General features: G+C 41.1%; 2 protein-coding genes across 2 annotated transcripts in view; one reads left to right on the forward strand and one right to left on the reverse strand.

Moving 5' to 3' along the window:
- LOC132673459 (uncharacterized) overlaps positions 1-6,764 on the forward strand; it is a 57,892-nt gene extending 51,128 nt beyond the window's left edge. The window contains exons 2-4 of the transcript XR_009608065.3: positions 3,568-3,703; positions 4,930-5,074; positions 6,338-6,764. The gene's annotated coding sequence lies outside the window, so the exon portion shown is untranslated. The remainder of the gene's footprint in view (positions 1-3,567; positions 3,704-4,929; positions 5,075-6,337) is intronic.
- Positions 6,765-6,767: 3 nt separating this feature from the next.
- Positions 6,768-9,394, reverse strand: LOC132674895 (gamma-crystallin F). The gene is made up of 3 exons (XM_078450942.2): positions 9,289-9,394; positions 8,955-9,197; positions 6,768-7,107 (listed from the first exon to the last, which is right to left on the reverse strand). Exons 1-3 carry the CDS (start codon positions 9,295-9,297, stop codon positions 6,835-6,837), a joined length of 525 nt encoding a protein of 174 aa, XP_078307068.1. The 5' UTR covers positions 9,298-9,394; the 3' UTR covers positions 6,768-6,834.
- Positions 9,395-15,030: the final 5,636 nt, after the last annotated feature.

Consider the following 15,030-nt stretch of genomic DNA (forward strand, 5'->3'; position numbering starts at 1 on the left):
TTTTTTTTTAATGAAACAGATAAGCAATCTGATTTCAACGTTTATTTATTTTTGGGACAGAGAGAGACAGAGCATGAACGGGGGAGGGACAGAGAGAGAGGGAGACACAGAATCGGAAACAGGCTCCAGGCTCTGAGCCATCAGCCCAGAGCCTGACGCGGGGCTCGAACTCACGGACCGTGAGATCGTGACCTGGCTGAAGTCGGACGCTTAACCGACTGCGCCACCCAGGCGCCCCTGTCAACTTTAATCTCAAATACAGTCCCTTTAATATAAGAAAAGAAAGAAAATCAAACTGGCATTTATTACGTGTCGGATAGGTAGTATTTTCATTTTTCTTTATACCTCCATTTGACTGAAATTCATGCTTTTCCTACTATCTTCAACAAAGCAAAGTGTTCCACCATGAATTACCAGGCAAATAGAGCCATCAGTTTTGGTGAGGAAAGGAAAAGACGAGCACAATCATTGAACACCCAGTCTGCACTTGGCCCCATGCAAGGCAAATACAATGCAATATTTCACTGTCTCTACTTGACAGACAAAATAATCAAGACTTTTAAAGGTTTGATAGTATGCCCAAAGGCACACGTCTGTGCCTGGAAGAGCAAGAAGCCAATGCCAATGCTTTGACTCCAAGACCATCCCTAATTCACTCTGCCACGAAACAACTTGCACTAAAACCCGTTAGACTAACGTGAACGTGTTCTTACTGGAGCTAAACTATTAGTAATTAGGAGTGCCATTTAAAAAAATACAAGGCACAAGGGCATGATTAAAGACAAGAACATGGGCAAGGCACACATTTTTATATAAATTGAGGAATGTGTGATGTCTTCTCCTCCGATAATGCGTGTTCTGAGGGTGGTGGGCGTGTAGCCTGAGACTCTCTGGGAAATTAGTTTCCAAAGTGCTCCACTGCCTACATTTTCACAAAGGAGATATGTGGACAACAAAATAGAAAACAAACTCTGAATCCTGCAGACAGACATACTTTTTTCTGCATTCTCTTATGTCCCTCTGTGATCTGATAGCAGGTTTGATTTGGCTCACATCTGGCATAAGCTTGTGAGTGAACATAACCAATGGCTATGTATTGCGCGTGGTCCTCTTGGGTGAAATGCACACTACTTGTAAGGCTGAACTACTATCAATGTGTATTTGTTATGAATCAAAGTTTTCAGTTTTTCTCTTTCCATTTAATTAGTAAGTATGACCCTGAGCTCCTCTCCTGGCTAGAGTAAAGGTTCTTCATGAGACTAATCAGTACAGGTAACTCTTACTAAAGTAACTCTTTACCTTTTCGGGGCTGTGTAGAGTTTATCACTTTGTTACTCAGAGTCTTTTATCAAAACTCTAGTTTCCTCCACTGCGGAGAATTCCTTCAGTCAGCCAGCCTGATAGCATCTTTCTTTATTGCTACAAATGTGGCTGGGTGAAAATAATTGCATGTCAGAACAAACAGAAACTTCCCATTGCCCTCATCTTGTCAAAAACGTACTTGAATTGAGCTTTGAAGACCAGCATATAATTTGAAAAAAAAAAAAATGTCCCTTTTTGATATGGCGTTTTCTTTGCCTTTGATCTATCAACATTTATTCAAATAGAACAGTATGCAGTGTCCAGGTTTTTGGCTGGGCATGTTAATGAATAGTTAGGTTCTCTGGGTTTTATTTTTCACATTATATTCCACATATAGCTACTCTCATCCCGCTACTTGACAAACATTTTCAACTATTTCTGCAAAATATCAGAGCCTGCATTTTGAAGGGGAAAAAAAATCTCTCTTTGAACTCCTCTATAACTGAAATACAGGATTTCGCTGTCATCCCATATTTGGAACAAGAACTTATTCAAAATCTTATAGATGTGTCAGGACCATTGATAAGTTAGAAGCATCTAGATCCCTCTTGTTTAATTATGCTTCCTCCCAGACTAGATTCCAATTTCAGGGACTGTCAAACTGGACTCCATCTTGTCTGATTTTTTTCCCAGTAGTTGGAAAAGTAGAGTGAATAAATAGAGGGAAATGGAAATAGAGGGACATTCCAGCATCAGTGACAGTGGCTTCCAGGAGGTTCCACTCCTCTTTCTTACGTTCCACTATATGTACCACTTTTACCTTTTTAGCAGATTGAGGTTTTTCTCATCATTACAACTTCTATAAAATCTGGTTCTTCCCCTAAGTACTAGCAAGTGACCCTGTTCAGAAATGGCTAAGGCACTGATCTGGCCAGGATAAAGTCAAAGATAAATATATTTTAGACAGTGATTTTTCATGCTTTTTGTAAAATCTATAACAATGTCAACAGTGTTTGAAAAGTTAAGGGATGTATTAAAAATCTTTTTTTTTCTTTTAGAGTTTGATTGTTTCTCTCCTTCAGTTTATTTGATTTGCTTCATTTTTTGTAAAAACAATGAATAATTTAAGAGAAGAATCAGAAAATATACACAAGTAAACTGACAAAATAAGACATACGTAATCTCATCTATATGGAGACAACCACTTTAATATCATATGGTATATTTTGGTGAAACTTCCTTCTATACACACATATATGCATATATAATTTCAGATCAATTTCTATACACATTTGTGTGAAAACACACATAATTTTAATATATCGAATTGTATTTTAAAGATTTATCTTTGACTGTAAGATCCATTTTATACAATATTGTTAAATGACTCCATAGTTTTTAATTTATAAATGTATAGTCATCACTTAGACAATACTTTATTGTTGGTCTGCATATTACCTAAAATGTATCTCTCTTATAAATAATTCAGGGCAGCCATGATTGAATGAAAATGAATTTGAAATTAAAATTTAAAAAAAACTAAAAAAATCTCGAAGAACAGACAAAAGTTATTTTAAAGCATAAAAGTGTGAAACCTAATCCTTGGTTTAACAAATTTTCAAACGGTTGAGCAAAGCAGTACTGGCAATCTTGATTTCCAACTGGTTTCTTCTAATTCATTGTCTTAAACAATTTGTTTTTCACCAGCTTACTAGGAATTTCTCTCATCTGGGCTCCTTCATCTCTCCTACACTGTTCTTGTATATGTCAGACAATTCTACGGGTTCGCCCATCATCTCCATGAAGATATCTCCCAAGTCTATAGCACTGGATGTAATCATCAAGGACTTTTCACGACCGCTCTGTTCAGATGATCAACTCCCCACCTTGACCTTGAGCTCATCTCCCCATTTTATGTCCCACTGCAAGACAAAAGTTTAGTGTGAATATGTGGCACAAGACAGTTTTCTTCTCCTCATACGCATCTTACAAAAGTGAAAAGGTGAATCAAGGATGCAAACTATTTTCAGCAATACTGGGAGGAAAGTAAAAAATGAGAATGTAAAATTATACCTCAGTGGTGCTGAAAGCTGCAGGCTCTTTTTTGATGCTGTACAGGGAGAAGAACAGCAGAGGCTGAGAGGCCAGGAGGGTAGAGAATGTGGCACAATGGGGCAGATCTTTGGAAACTCCAGCATGAATTCGCTTCCTGTTACTAATGGGCTCAACGGGGAAATGACAATTCTGTTTTCTTTCATGAAACAGGGTGGAGATAAACAGAAGGCCCACAGAGAAAAGATAACTGAAGTGTTTTCTACTACCATCATGTGAGAATGTAAACTGCAGGCTGAACAAGGCCATGTAAGAAAGTGCATTGAGGGAGTAGCCCAGCTTCAGGCTGGTAAGTGGCCATTTCCTGCCTGTCTGCCTATAGCTCTTGGTGCAAAGTTTTGCTTTAAATTTTTTTTTAATGTTTATTTATTTTTTGAGAGACAGACAGAGAGAGAGCAACCTGGGTAGGGGCAGAAAGAGAGGGAGAGAGTAAGAAATCCCAAGCAGCTATCAGCAGAGAACCCGACTCGGGTCTCGATCTCACAAACCGTGAAATCATGACCTGAGCCGAAACCAAGAGTCGGACATTTAACCAACTGAGACACCCAGGTGCCCTGAAAAATTTCCTTTTAACTTGGAGGACATGGTTCTATTTGGTCTCTGTGGATAATGAGTTGAACACATGAGAAATGAGCTATGTGAAGGGATGTCCCATGGTCACCAGACTGGGTGGGATTTAAAGGTCTGGTTCCCAAAAACTGTCCTGTATGAAAACCTGTCTCTTTTTGCCTAAAGCATTCTTTTTAGAGTAGATTGTGTCTGTGCAGAGGTGGCAAAGGAGCAGCCCTTAGGTTCAGATGGATCGTATTTTCCAAGTGTTTTAAACTTGTTGAGTCATAATGCCGTTAAGTAGGATGCGTACTTTCCAGTTAGTCATAAACCTCACCACCCTATTAGTATCTACCAACAGCTTCTCACATTCCCATTACCTTCTTGGCCACCCAAGGCATTTAGACTTACCCCTTTTACCTCACTTAGGTCAACGTACTGTTTCCAGAAAAGAACATATTAAACTCTTTTATCCAATCTTCAGAAACCACGGACTCACATATACTTTCTCTTTTTTTGAATGTGTTCATTCAACATCACTGGACCTGCTTTGTATTAGGCACACTCTGCTAGATCCTTCAGAAGATATAAATGTGTTTGAGATATTATCCCTAGCTCTAGAAGTTTTAAATTGGGTAGGGGAGGCAATCATGTCAGCTTCCAGAATAAAAACGCTGTAATTGAATGGCCACCACTGAACAGGGAAAGGGATGGGAAAAACTAGCTGAGGAAAGAAGGAGCTTGCCCTCTAGAGTGGAGGATCATTCCTATTTGTTGTTGTAACTTCAGTTCAGTGTAGTTAGTGGAAAATCCACGTGATGAGACAAGGCAGGGACCCATTCCCTCACTGCCTCAGTCCGTGGGAGGTGACCAAGATAACTTCACCGAGTACCTCCTCATAACGGAATGGATGTTTGATGACTATATAAAACTCAAACATGACCTCTGCCACCTTTTCATTTGCAGGTTTTATATAATTCAGTATTCAGGCTGAGCTGTATCTGAATACAAATTACAACTCATCCTTCAGCCTGGGTGTCTGCTCAATAGGCACAGAATGAGAAACACAAATGGAATCTCAAATTTTCATGAAAATGATTGAAAGAAACAGGTAAAATAGATTTCATTAAAGTGAATATATAAAAATACTATAATTTCATTTAAATTCATATGAAAAATAATGAGATCTTTGGCATTCTACTTTTTGTACAAGCCTTTGACATCCAGTGTGTATTTTATACTTAGGACGACTTTGCTTGGGTTCATCTCATTTCAGTGGTCTGGTAATGTCATGTGATGACAGCTGTTGCCTTGGGCAGTGCAGATCTAAATGCTCTTAATGCTTCTTCACACACCTAGGAGCATGCATGTGTGTTAGGGAAGTAAAATGCATAAAGAATATGACTACAGGGGCGCCTGGGTGGTTCAGTTGGTTAAGCGTCCGACTTCGGCTCAGGTCATGATCTTGTGGTTTGTGAGTTCCAGCCCCGCATCGGGCTCTGTGCTGACAGCTCAGAGCCTGGAGCCTGCTTCCAATGCTGTGTCTCCCTCTCTCTCTGCCCCTCCCCTGTTCACGCTCTGTCTCTTAATAATAAATAAACGTTAAAAAAAAAAAAGATTATGACTACGTTATTCCTCTAATGTTGGAGGTTTGAGAAGCAATGTATTTCCTAGCTGATCATATTCCCTTTTTTTTTTCTCCAAGTAGAAAATCATTTTCAGTGATTCCTTCATAATTGTGGCTGCTCAGCTCACCAAGACCCTATTTCAACAAGAGGTTGCCATTCTCACAATTAAGGCAAACCCCTAATTGGAAAGAAATTTGTTTTTTTTCTCAATTACATGTAAACATCAGAAATTGAGAAGTACTGTAATAGAATACCTACTTAGATTTCATTTGAGGAAATTCATCTGCCTGCAAAGAAATGTTGAACTTAATTAAATGAATAGTATCCATAAGTTTTTTTTTTCTTTCTTAGTGCTGTTATTATTATTATTATCAAATGCTGATTCATGAATTAGATGTAATGAAGATTGATTCAAGTTAGGAGACCATGTCAGCCTGGCCAATAATAGGTTTACGAACTTTGCATGATTACATTTCATTTTCCTGATCATGTGTACCTTCTGCCTTTACTTTATCACTCTGTGCTCATTTTAGCAGAGCATAATACCTGAGGGCTCTGTACCTCCCATAAGTAGAAAAATATCTGGAAGAGTCCTTTGGGCTGTTTATTTAGGTGACACTTTGTTCTTATATTTATGCTCTGGATACATAAATAATAAATCTATTCAGCCGAGTCACATATTTTTAGACCTAAGACATGTCAGATGTAGTTACCTTAACAAACTTATCTATCTCTGTCTCCCTCAGATGCAACTTCACTTAGCTGTCCCACTTAATGCAATCTCCAAAAGTGAATTCTACTAAGAAAGACTAGCAAGAAGGTGGCCAGATGTTTCACCAGCAAGCTCACAGAACAGCTTCTTAGAAACTACTATATGCAAAGCTCAACTGTGTCAGTGACTTTAAAATAAAAACTCATGGAATCACATCACAACCTTATGAGATGAAGAGTGTTATCACCCCGAGTTTTACAAGTTGGGAAACTGAAGCCCAGAAATGCTAAGGAATTTGCCCCATCACCTATAGCTAGTAAGGGTTTGGACCAGGCATTTGGGTCCCAGAGGCTGCTCTTTTAACTGCTATCCCATACCACCCTTTCCACTGGTAAGTATAAGCAAATTTACATTATCCCCAGCTTTCTTTCTCCTGAGCCTAAAAGGAAAAGAGGACCACGTGATTGCATCAAACACGCAGGAAATATTTTATTAGCTTCCAGATGGAGAACAAGGTAGAGTAAAAATATTTCAATAGTATTCCGCGGCTCTCCTCAAAGAGCCCACTCGGGCACTCGTGGCCCCCCAGTCGTGGTAGCGCCTGTAGTCCCCCGGTCTTAGCAGGTACTGCCGCCCCCGGTAGTTGGGCATCTCGTAGAGGACCCAGTAGCCCTCCAGCACTTGGAAGGAGTGGATCTCGCTGAAGTGGAAGCGGTCGTGAAGCGAGGAGCAGTCCTCGGTGATCTCTACCATCTGGCCCCTGTAGTCCTCTCGCTCGTAAATCCTGATCCTGTGGGAGCTGGTCTGTGGGTTCAGCAATTAGCAGATGAGGAAAAGTCAGAAAATCTAGCCCTTAGCAACCAGGGACACAACCCCCAAGGGACTGGACGTTCCCTTCTCTTTTCTACATCAAAGATGACAAATTTTAAAGATAGCCAACACCAGGGCAGCTGTGTGCAACTGAATAGGCTGTATACTGCAGAACTGAAGAAGGTGTCATTCGCGTAAAGAGATGCATGGTGCTCCCTAGAGCTAAGACCACAACCTACATGAACCACACATACTGGCCCTAGTTAATATCATTCTTTTTTTTTTTTTAATGTTTATTTATTTTTGAAACAGAGTGACAGAGCCTGAGTGGGGAAGGGGCAGAGAGAGAGAGGGAGACACAGGATCCAAAGTAGACTTCAGACTCCAAGCTATCAGCACAGAGCCCGACACGGGGCTCCAACCCACTGACCTGAGCCAAAGTCGGATGCTCAACTGACTGAGCCACCTAGGCACCCTTAGTACCATTCTTAAGTAATAATTTATGTATATTTTATATATATCATATACATTTTAAATTTATGTTTATTTTATATATTTATTAAATTTATTAATTAAATTTATTATTTATGTATTATAAATTTATATGTTATATACTATTTATATATAAGTAATAATTTATATATATTTATTTAAATAAATTTTTTAAAATGATCCCTGGAAAAAAAAAAAGTTATAATTTTGAATCTCAACAGTATTAGAAGAAGCTAGTGGGAAAGGAAGTCAAGTTGCTTTTCCTTCAGGGGAAGCCACAGACTGGTGGCAATTCAAGAAGAGAGTCCAGTCCAGGCAATCCTAAGACCCTTCCCTTCTCCTTTAAGCCCTGCTACTCTAAGATCCTGAAAAGCAAGAGCCATCACAAAGATTAGCTTCAATTCTCAGCTCTAGGATATGCTCCTGCAAATCTGCTTTAGGTAATAAACAGGAAATTCTCCCGAGCAATCATCCTGCAGCATTAAGGGCTGCTAGTGAGGAATCTTCCATGGTCGTCAAGGACCCACGTGTACACCACGTGATTTGGTCGCCACACCAGCCCCACACCTGTTTCTTCTTTTAGGAGAAGCTCGTGACTAGAGCTCTCAGCGTGTCACGTGGAAGGTCGGGGCAGGCACGTGGAAACCCAGGTTTTCAGGCTCCTCGTGCTGGGCTGGGTCTTATCAAGGCGTTAAACCCTCCGAGGGGGTTTCAGACGTGGCCGGAGCGGTACCTTTTCCACAGGACTGGGTCGCAGTCAGGTTAGAGAATCCCTAACTGCAGAATTCCAGGCCGCTGGGGCTTTATTTGGGTAACGGCGGGCTTGGCCGGAGCGGCTGGAATCACACAGTCGGCCACTTGTTTTGCCTGATCGGGAAGCAGGGCGGGAGGCTCATGCTAACAGTGGTGGCTGGGGGAGGGGAGGCTTGCCAGGTGCCAGGTGCCCACCTCTCACCCTCGTTCCAGCCCTGTGAGCTAGCCGCCTTCACATTCTACAGAAGAAGAGAGAGAGAGAGCCCCAGGAAGTAGCCCAGGCCACCTGATGCAAAGGTGCTAAGGTGCTGCTTATTCACCGCCTCGCCTGGGGCATAGACTCTCTGAACGGACCGGGTGCCCTACTTTCTCCCAGTAGAGGTGAGTTTACTTGTAGCAGAGCAGAATGAACTTTTAAAAGAGAAGCGTCCCCTCGCATACTTCTGCAGTGGAAGGAAAGCTTAGAGATGTTGACAAAGGAGAGGAGACCATGGCGAGAGGCAGCCAAAGGAGGCCGCCACCCTGCACGACGAATGCCGCCTCTGGAGCACCCATGTGGCTCCGGGGCTCGGCGGGGCCCGCGGGGCCGGACTCACGTGGGGGATGAGGCGGCAGGAGCGGACCGCGTCGCTGAGGCCCATCCACTGCTGGTAGTCCGGGTAGTCCCCGCGCCGCAGGAAGTACTGGCAGCCCGAGTAGTTGGGCTGCTCGTAGAGCATCCAGCAGCCGCTGTCCACGCGGATGGAGTTGCAGCGGCTGAAATAGGGCTGCAGGTTCGGGTGGTCACTGCTGCACTCGTAGTGGCGGCCCTGGAAGCCCCGGTCCTCGTAGAAGGTGATCTGCAAGGCAAGGGGAGGAAAGGCTCAGAGGCCTGGCCCCCAGCCCCGGGGCGCGGGGCCCCCTCCCGGCCTGCGGCTGCGCTGGGCTCACCTTCCCCATGGCTGGTGGATGGAGGTCAGTGATGGGCCGCCGGCGCGCGGGTCTATATAGCACGAGGGCTGCTGCGTTGGCAAGAACAACACAAAAGGGGCCCGCGGGGTGAGGAGGGGATTTTCTCTCGCTCTTTTCTACATAATGACGGCGGGGGTGGGGTGGGGGACTTATTGTATGTTTCCTCTTAGACTCTCCAGTGCTTTCGAACTGATGACCCGCGTTAAAACTGTCACTTGGTGCCTGTGGGGCCTTTAAATGAAGCCTGTTTAGGAATTTGGAACTGAGCAAAGGCCCTTAGCCAGTTAATAATTGTAATGAGGTATTTGGGTTATCTTTTACAGTTTCAAAATGATCTCCTTTTTGACTACCAAGGCCGGGTAGTGACTGAGACCGAGGTCAGCATAGGCCCCAGCATGAGGCATCTGGATTAGAGAGCATTTCCTTGGTGTGAGGGTCTGAGCAGGGACAAGAACCGCCTTCTCCACAATACGTTTGAAATTAGATGGGATTTCCCTCCAAGAGGTCCCTTCTCTGAACCTACAGGCTGGCAAGTGGCTACAGCAGATATGCTGACACACTTGAGGAGGGGTGACAGGGGCTTGGACCCCGAGGAAGCGTGCTGTGTAGGCACCTGGCCTCTGCTCTGCTCCCCGGACACTGGGCGGGATCAGGGCCATCTCTGGAGCCTCAGCTGGGGCACCTCTGGCTAGGAAACCCTCACCTTTGGAATTCGTGAGGTGCAAGTTTGTTGTTCTTACTCTGTAGCTTTCTATTTAATAATTTTGCTAAGTGCTAAGCTTATTTGTTTGGATCTAGCTGCTAGTTAATGTGCAAATATAACAAAATTTTAAATACCACAATTTTGCAAGGCTTTTGTCTTCTCTACCTTTCCCAGCCCTGGGCAAGCCGTGGTTGCTAGGTAGTTAAGGCTCTGGCTCCAGGGGCTGGAGTCTTCTTTCCTCTGCAGCAAGACCAACCCACCCTCCCCTAGCAGTTCCTGATGCCCTACTCTCTTTAGAGCAGACTTTCTCAACCTCAGCACTATTTGACATTTTAGACTGAAAAACTTTCTGTGTGGGTGGCTGTCCTGTACATCGTAGGTAGGGTATTTAACAACATCCCTGTCTATTACACACTGGATGCCAGAAGCATCCTGTTCTGCTTCCCCAAGTTATGACAACCAAAAAATGTCTTCGGATATTACCAAACATCCCTGGGGGGGGGGACACCCCCCTCCCCCTTGAAAAGTACTGATCTAAAGGTGCGAACCATATACCTAAAGTTCTCCCATTAGCTACTCCACTGCCTTAATAGGATGGTCTGTAGACTGTCGGGAACTGTAGAAATTCCTCAGAGATGCTCTGGAGCCACTCAGACAGCAAGTTGGAGGGAAAGGCAGAGTGCCCCTGATCTTATCCCTTCACTACAAACTGAGCATCTTCACTTGGATCTGTTTTGTATAAACCTTATTTGACAACAGAGTTTTATCACTAGCTAAGAATAATTTTTAAAAAATAAATATTTGAAAACCATTGATTTTAGGTACTGTGACTCTCACAATGCCTACTGACCACAGCACATGATAAAATTGTCATCCTTTTTTGTATCAGTGTAAATGCATTTCCCAGGACGGCTAGCTAGTTCCTCATGAAAAGATCTTGAGAGAATCAAACATAAGCCTGATAGATTTCGTTGTGATAAAGTCTGGAAACATTGGATCATGGCATCTTGCCAAAGAGAACAAGAATGAGGTGGATTCCACGTGGAATGTTCTGGACAACCAGAGATTAGCTTATGAACAGTGGGCACAGGAAAAAGGGTTTGAAGAGCTGGCAGAGAGAATGTGCTAAAACTGGGCTCAAACAAATTCAGTCTGGTCCAGAAGCTGATTTTAGTTTGGGGCTCTGTTTTGAAGGTTTCAAAATATCCTTTATGGTCAGTATCTGAAGATGAAATTAGGGATTTATTGGTTTGTTTACTTTTTTTAACTCACTAAGGATCATTTCAGTTATTCATGATGCTTTTTAAATTTCGACTTTAGTACTGAGTAGATTCCTTTTTTGTTTGGTTGGTTTTTTTAGAGAAGGAGAGAGTGTGAGCAGGGGAGGGGCAGAGAGAGAGGGAGACACAGAATCTGAATCTGGATCTAGCTGCTAGTTAATGTGCACATATAACAAAATTTTAAATACCACAATTTTGCAAGCCCAATGCAGGGCTCAAACCCAGGAACTGTGAGATTGTGACCTGAGCTGAAGTCAGACACTTACCCTACTGTGCCACCCAGGTGCACCAGGAGAGAGAGAGAATCTTAAGCAATCTCCACACTCAGTGTGGAGCCCAATGCATGGCTCAATTCACAACCCTGGGATCATGACCTGAGCCAATATCAAGAGTTGGACATTCAACCGACTGAGTCACCCAGGTGCCCTTGAGTAGTTGCCTTCTTAACTAAAACTTTCCAGGACACTGAAAATGAATAACACCAATTTCTATATTAGGAAATCTGGTGAAAGACTTTATAACTGTATGAACAGAAAAGGACAAATAGTGTGGAGACACGGGCACATAGCTTAACAGGAATATGTTTTCATCTCATCTCCGAAAGTACTACTGAGGCACTTAAGCTTTATCTCCAAGCTCTTGAGGGAAAAAAGCAAAGCACGAGAAACAGTCCTTTAGAAAATAATGCAGAGTAAAATGGGAATTGAAGCCCTGCAAAAGAAAGCATGTGATACTAAGTATGTTGGCAAGAGAATATGAAAAACTTGAATCACCAGGGTCTTTCTTCTGAAGATGACATGTTTTCCCAAAAGGCTGTAGTAAACTTTCTTCCAACTGACTGCTCTATTATTTAAGTCTTTTGATCAGTGTTTATTTTCCCTAAACAAGTATCAAATAATGAATTTCCAAGTAATTGTATTCTTTCCTGAAGTATTTTAAAGGCATCTTGGGGATTAAATATTACAGCCAACAAATTATGTTTCTACTCCAAATCACAGGCTATACAATGACATTCTGTAATTGGGTTTGTTTCAGGAAGAGGCGCTGCCCTCCCCCAACACTGATCACAGAGAAGTACCAAGGTTCTCAAATGAGCCATGCAGAGAAATACAAAGTGTTATTAGCCTGATCATTAATCAGTTGAGGCAGGAGTGACTCTGTCCATCACAAATGTCTTTTATCAAAGTCTTACAAACCGTCTGCATATTTAATATAGCTATTTGCTTTTATTGAATTTGCAGCATTCTTGCAGATAGCAGAAAATAAAGGCAATTCATGCTTGATCAGTTTGTGAAATGCAAACCGTACAAAACATGGGTAAAAAAATCCACCCCTCGTGTTAGCATGCTAAAAGAGATGCTAAAAATAAAGTTAAATTTCCAATTTCAGGTCAATAAGAAAAAGAGGAAAGAAGAGGTATATTGCATCCTATGGATTTTAAGAAATTCAAATTCTAACTACATCTGTGATTATGTATATAATATATATTTAAATAATGAAAAAGAACTCTGACCCCAAAATGCCAGATGAGAAAATAAAGTTACAATTAAAGATATGAGATTATTTTTCCTATTTGAAGTGGCTAACCTATTTTTTTTGCCAAAGGATTAAAATGTAATACATTTTAAATATCTAATTTCAAGTATATCAATAAAACCACGAGAAAAGAAATTTTAAAAATACTCAGGGAGCAAGATTGCTGAATTTTTTTTTACTGGAAAAATTTTAGCCATTACCTTTCTTTATTAAATAGTCACTAACAGTTAAACTAGGAATGATAGCACACTTCTAACTGAAAAAAAAAAAATAAGGTTTAAGCAAAATAAAAACATAAGCCAATAAACATTGCAAAAAGTGATGATTCGTATCTTGCCTTCCATTTCTTTGTGCTGTTGTTACTAATGTGTAAGAAGCATCATCCCTTTGACGGAATATAAATAAGAGAATCTAATAATAGTGTTGCCCAGAGAAAATCTTTGTAAATTGTTTTCTTTTTTTCCCTAAGAGCTTTTTGTATATCAACATTAAATAAGTAGTTATGTAGATCAAACCTCAATAAAATAAAGTCTGGGGGCGCCTGGGTGGCGCAGTCGGTTAAGCATCTGACTTCAGCCAGGTCACGATCTCGCGGTCCGTGAGTTCGAGCCCCGCGTCAGGCTCTGGGCTGATGGCTCGGAGCCTGGAGCCTGTTTCCGATTCTGTGTCTCCCTCTCTCTCTGCCCCTCCCCCGTTCATGCTCTGTCTCTCTCTGTCCCAAAAATAAATAAAAAAAAAAAAAAAAACGTTGAAAAAATAAAATAAAGTCTGCATTTTTTTTTTCTTGGAAGGAAAGTGAAAAAAAGATACTTGTATGGTTGGTCTACATATCTAAAAAATAGCAGAGTGGTTTTTTGTTGTTGTTTATAATAGGAAAATTCAAAACATATTGGCTGCTAGAACAAAAAATTAATACTAAATTCTAAAATTAAGCAATGTTGGTTACTAAAACCCCACAACAGAATGTGTGATACTATACTTGAAAACCTAGAGGTTGTGATATATAATAATATAATGTATGACTAAAATACATTTTGTATATTTTCAGCTCTACAGTAGTAACTCACAAAACCTCTGTGGTTTCCTTTTACTACCAAATGAGGGTGTTCAATTTAGAGATTCTGGAGACGTTCGAGGTCATCTTTAACACATAAAGTTCTATTCATCACGACACAAGGAGAAAAAAGTGTAAGCAGGGGCAAAAGAGCAGGACTAGTTTTTTGATCCTTTTTTTATTTTAAACTGAAAATTAGGTTACCAAACAAAAGATGTGATAGACTCCCTGTTGTTTTCTCAGCTTATTATTTAATTTAACAGATAAATTGTTTATTTATATGCAAATTACCTTAACAGAACTATTGATCCTTAGAGAAATTTATTTCATTATCATCTTAATGTTGAGACCATTAATTCACCTTGTCTTCGAGAACATAAAGCAGCAGCTAAAATAACGGATTATTTCTTTCCACAGTCCCACTCTAGCTAATATCTAATTTCTAAAATCTGCCTTAAACACTATTTTCTTTCTATTATTTTTAAATCCTTTCCATCAGAACAAAGTACACCTCAACTATCTAAACTGGAATTAAATCACCATCATTATAAACCCTCTTCAAAAGAGAAGTTAAGCTTTATTCTTTTAATTATGATTCAGAAAGAAAAGTTTACTCTTAATGTTTATACTACTCTTTGTGCAATTCCGTTCTAGGTGATCGGAATATATCCGCACACAAAGCAGGCAAAGACTTCCACCTTTTTGAATTTTATTCTTTTTTTAAATTATTTTTTAAGTGTTTATTTTTGAGAGACAGAGAGAGAGAGGGGGAGAGGCAGAGAGACAGGGGACAGAGGATCCAAAGCAGCTCCATGCTGACAGCAGAAGAGCCTGAGGTGAGGCTCAAACTCACAAACCATGAGATCCTGACCTGAGCCAAAGTAGAAGCTTAAGGAACTGAGCCATCCAGGTGCCGCTTGAATTTTAGTCTAACCGAAGGAAGTGGATCCTGAAAGTAGTCAAATAACTAAGTTTTATTTTTAAATGTGGTAAGCCATGTAAAAACTGGAAAGAAAGGAGGTTTTCCCACACTGGATAGTGGGATCATGAACTGATTTTAGCCCTCTGGGAGCTCCTAGAACCATTTAACCTGCTTTTTTCTACAGTTGATTCAGCATGATGAAATATTCTTACATTTCCCTTTCCAT

This window comes from Panthera onca, chromosome C1, assembly GCF_046562875.1.
Source record: "Panthera onca isolate mPanOnc1 chromosome C1, mPanOnc1 haplotype 2, whole genome shotgun sequence".
Taxonomy (NCBI): Eukaryota; Metazoa; Chordata; class Mammalia; order Carnivora; family Felidae; genus Panthera; species Panthera onca.

Coding starts and splice junctions, on each gene's coding strand:
- LOC132674895 (XM_078450942.2), bottom strand. Junction 7,108..8,954: donor CCTGCCGCCTCATCCCCCAC/GTGAGTCCGGCC, acceptor CTGAACCCACAG/ACCAGCTCCCACAGGATCAG.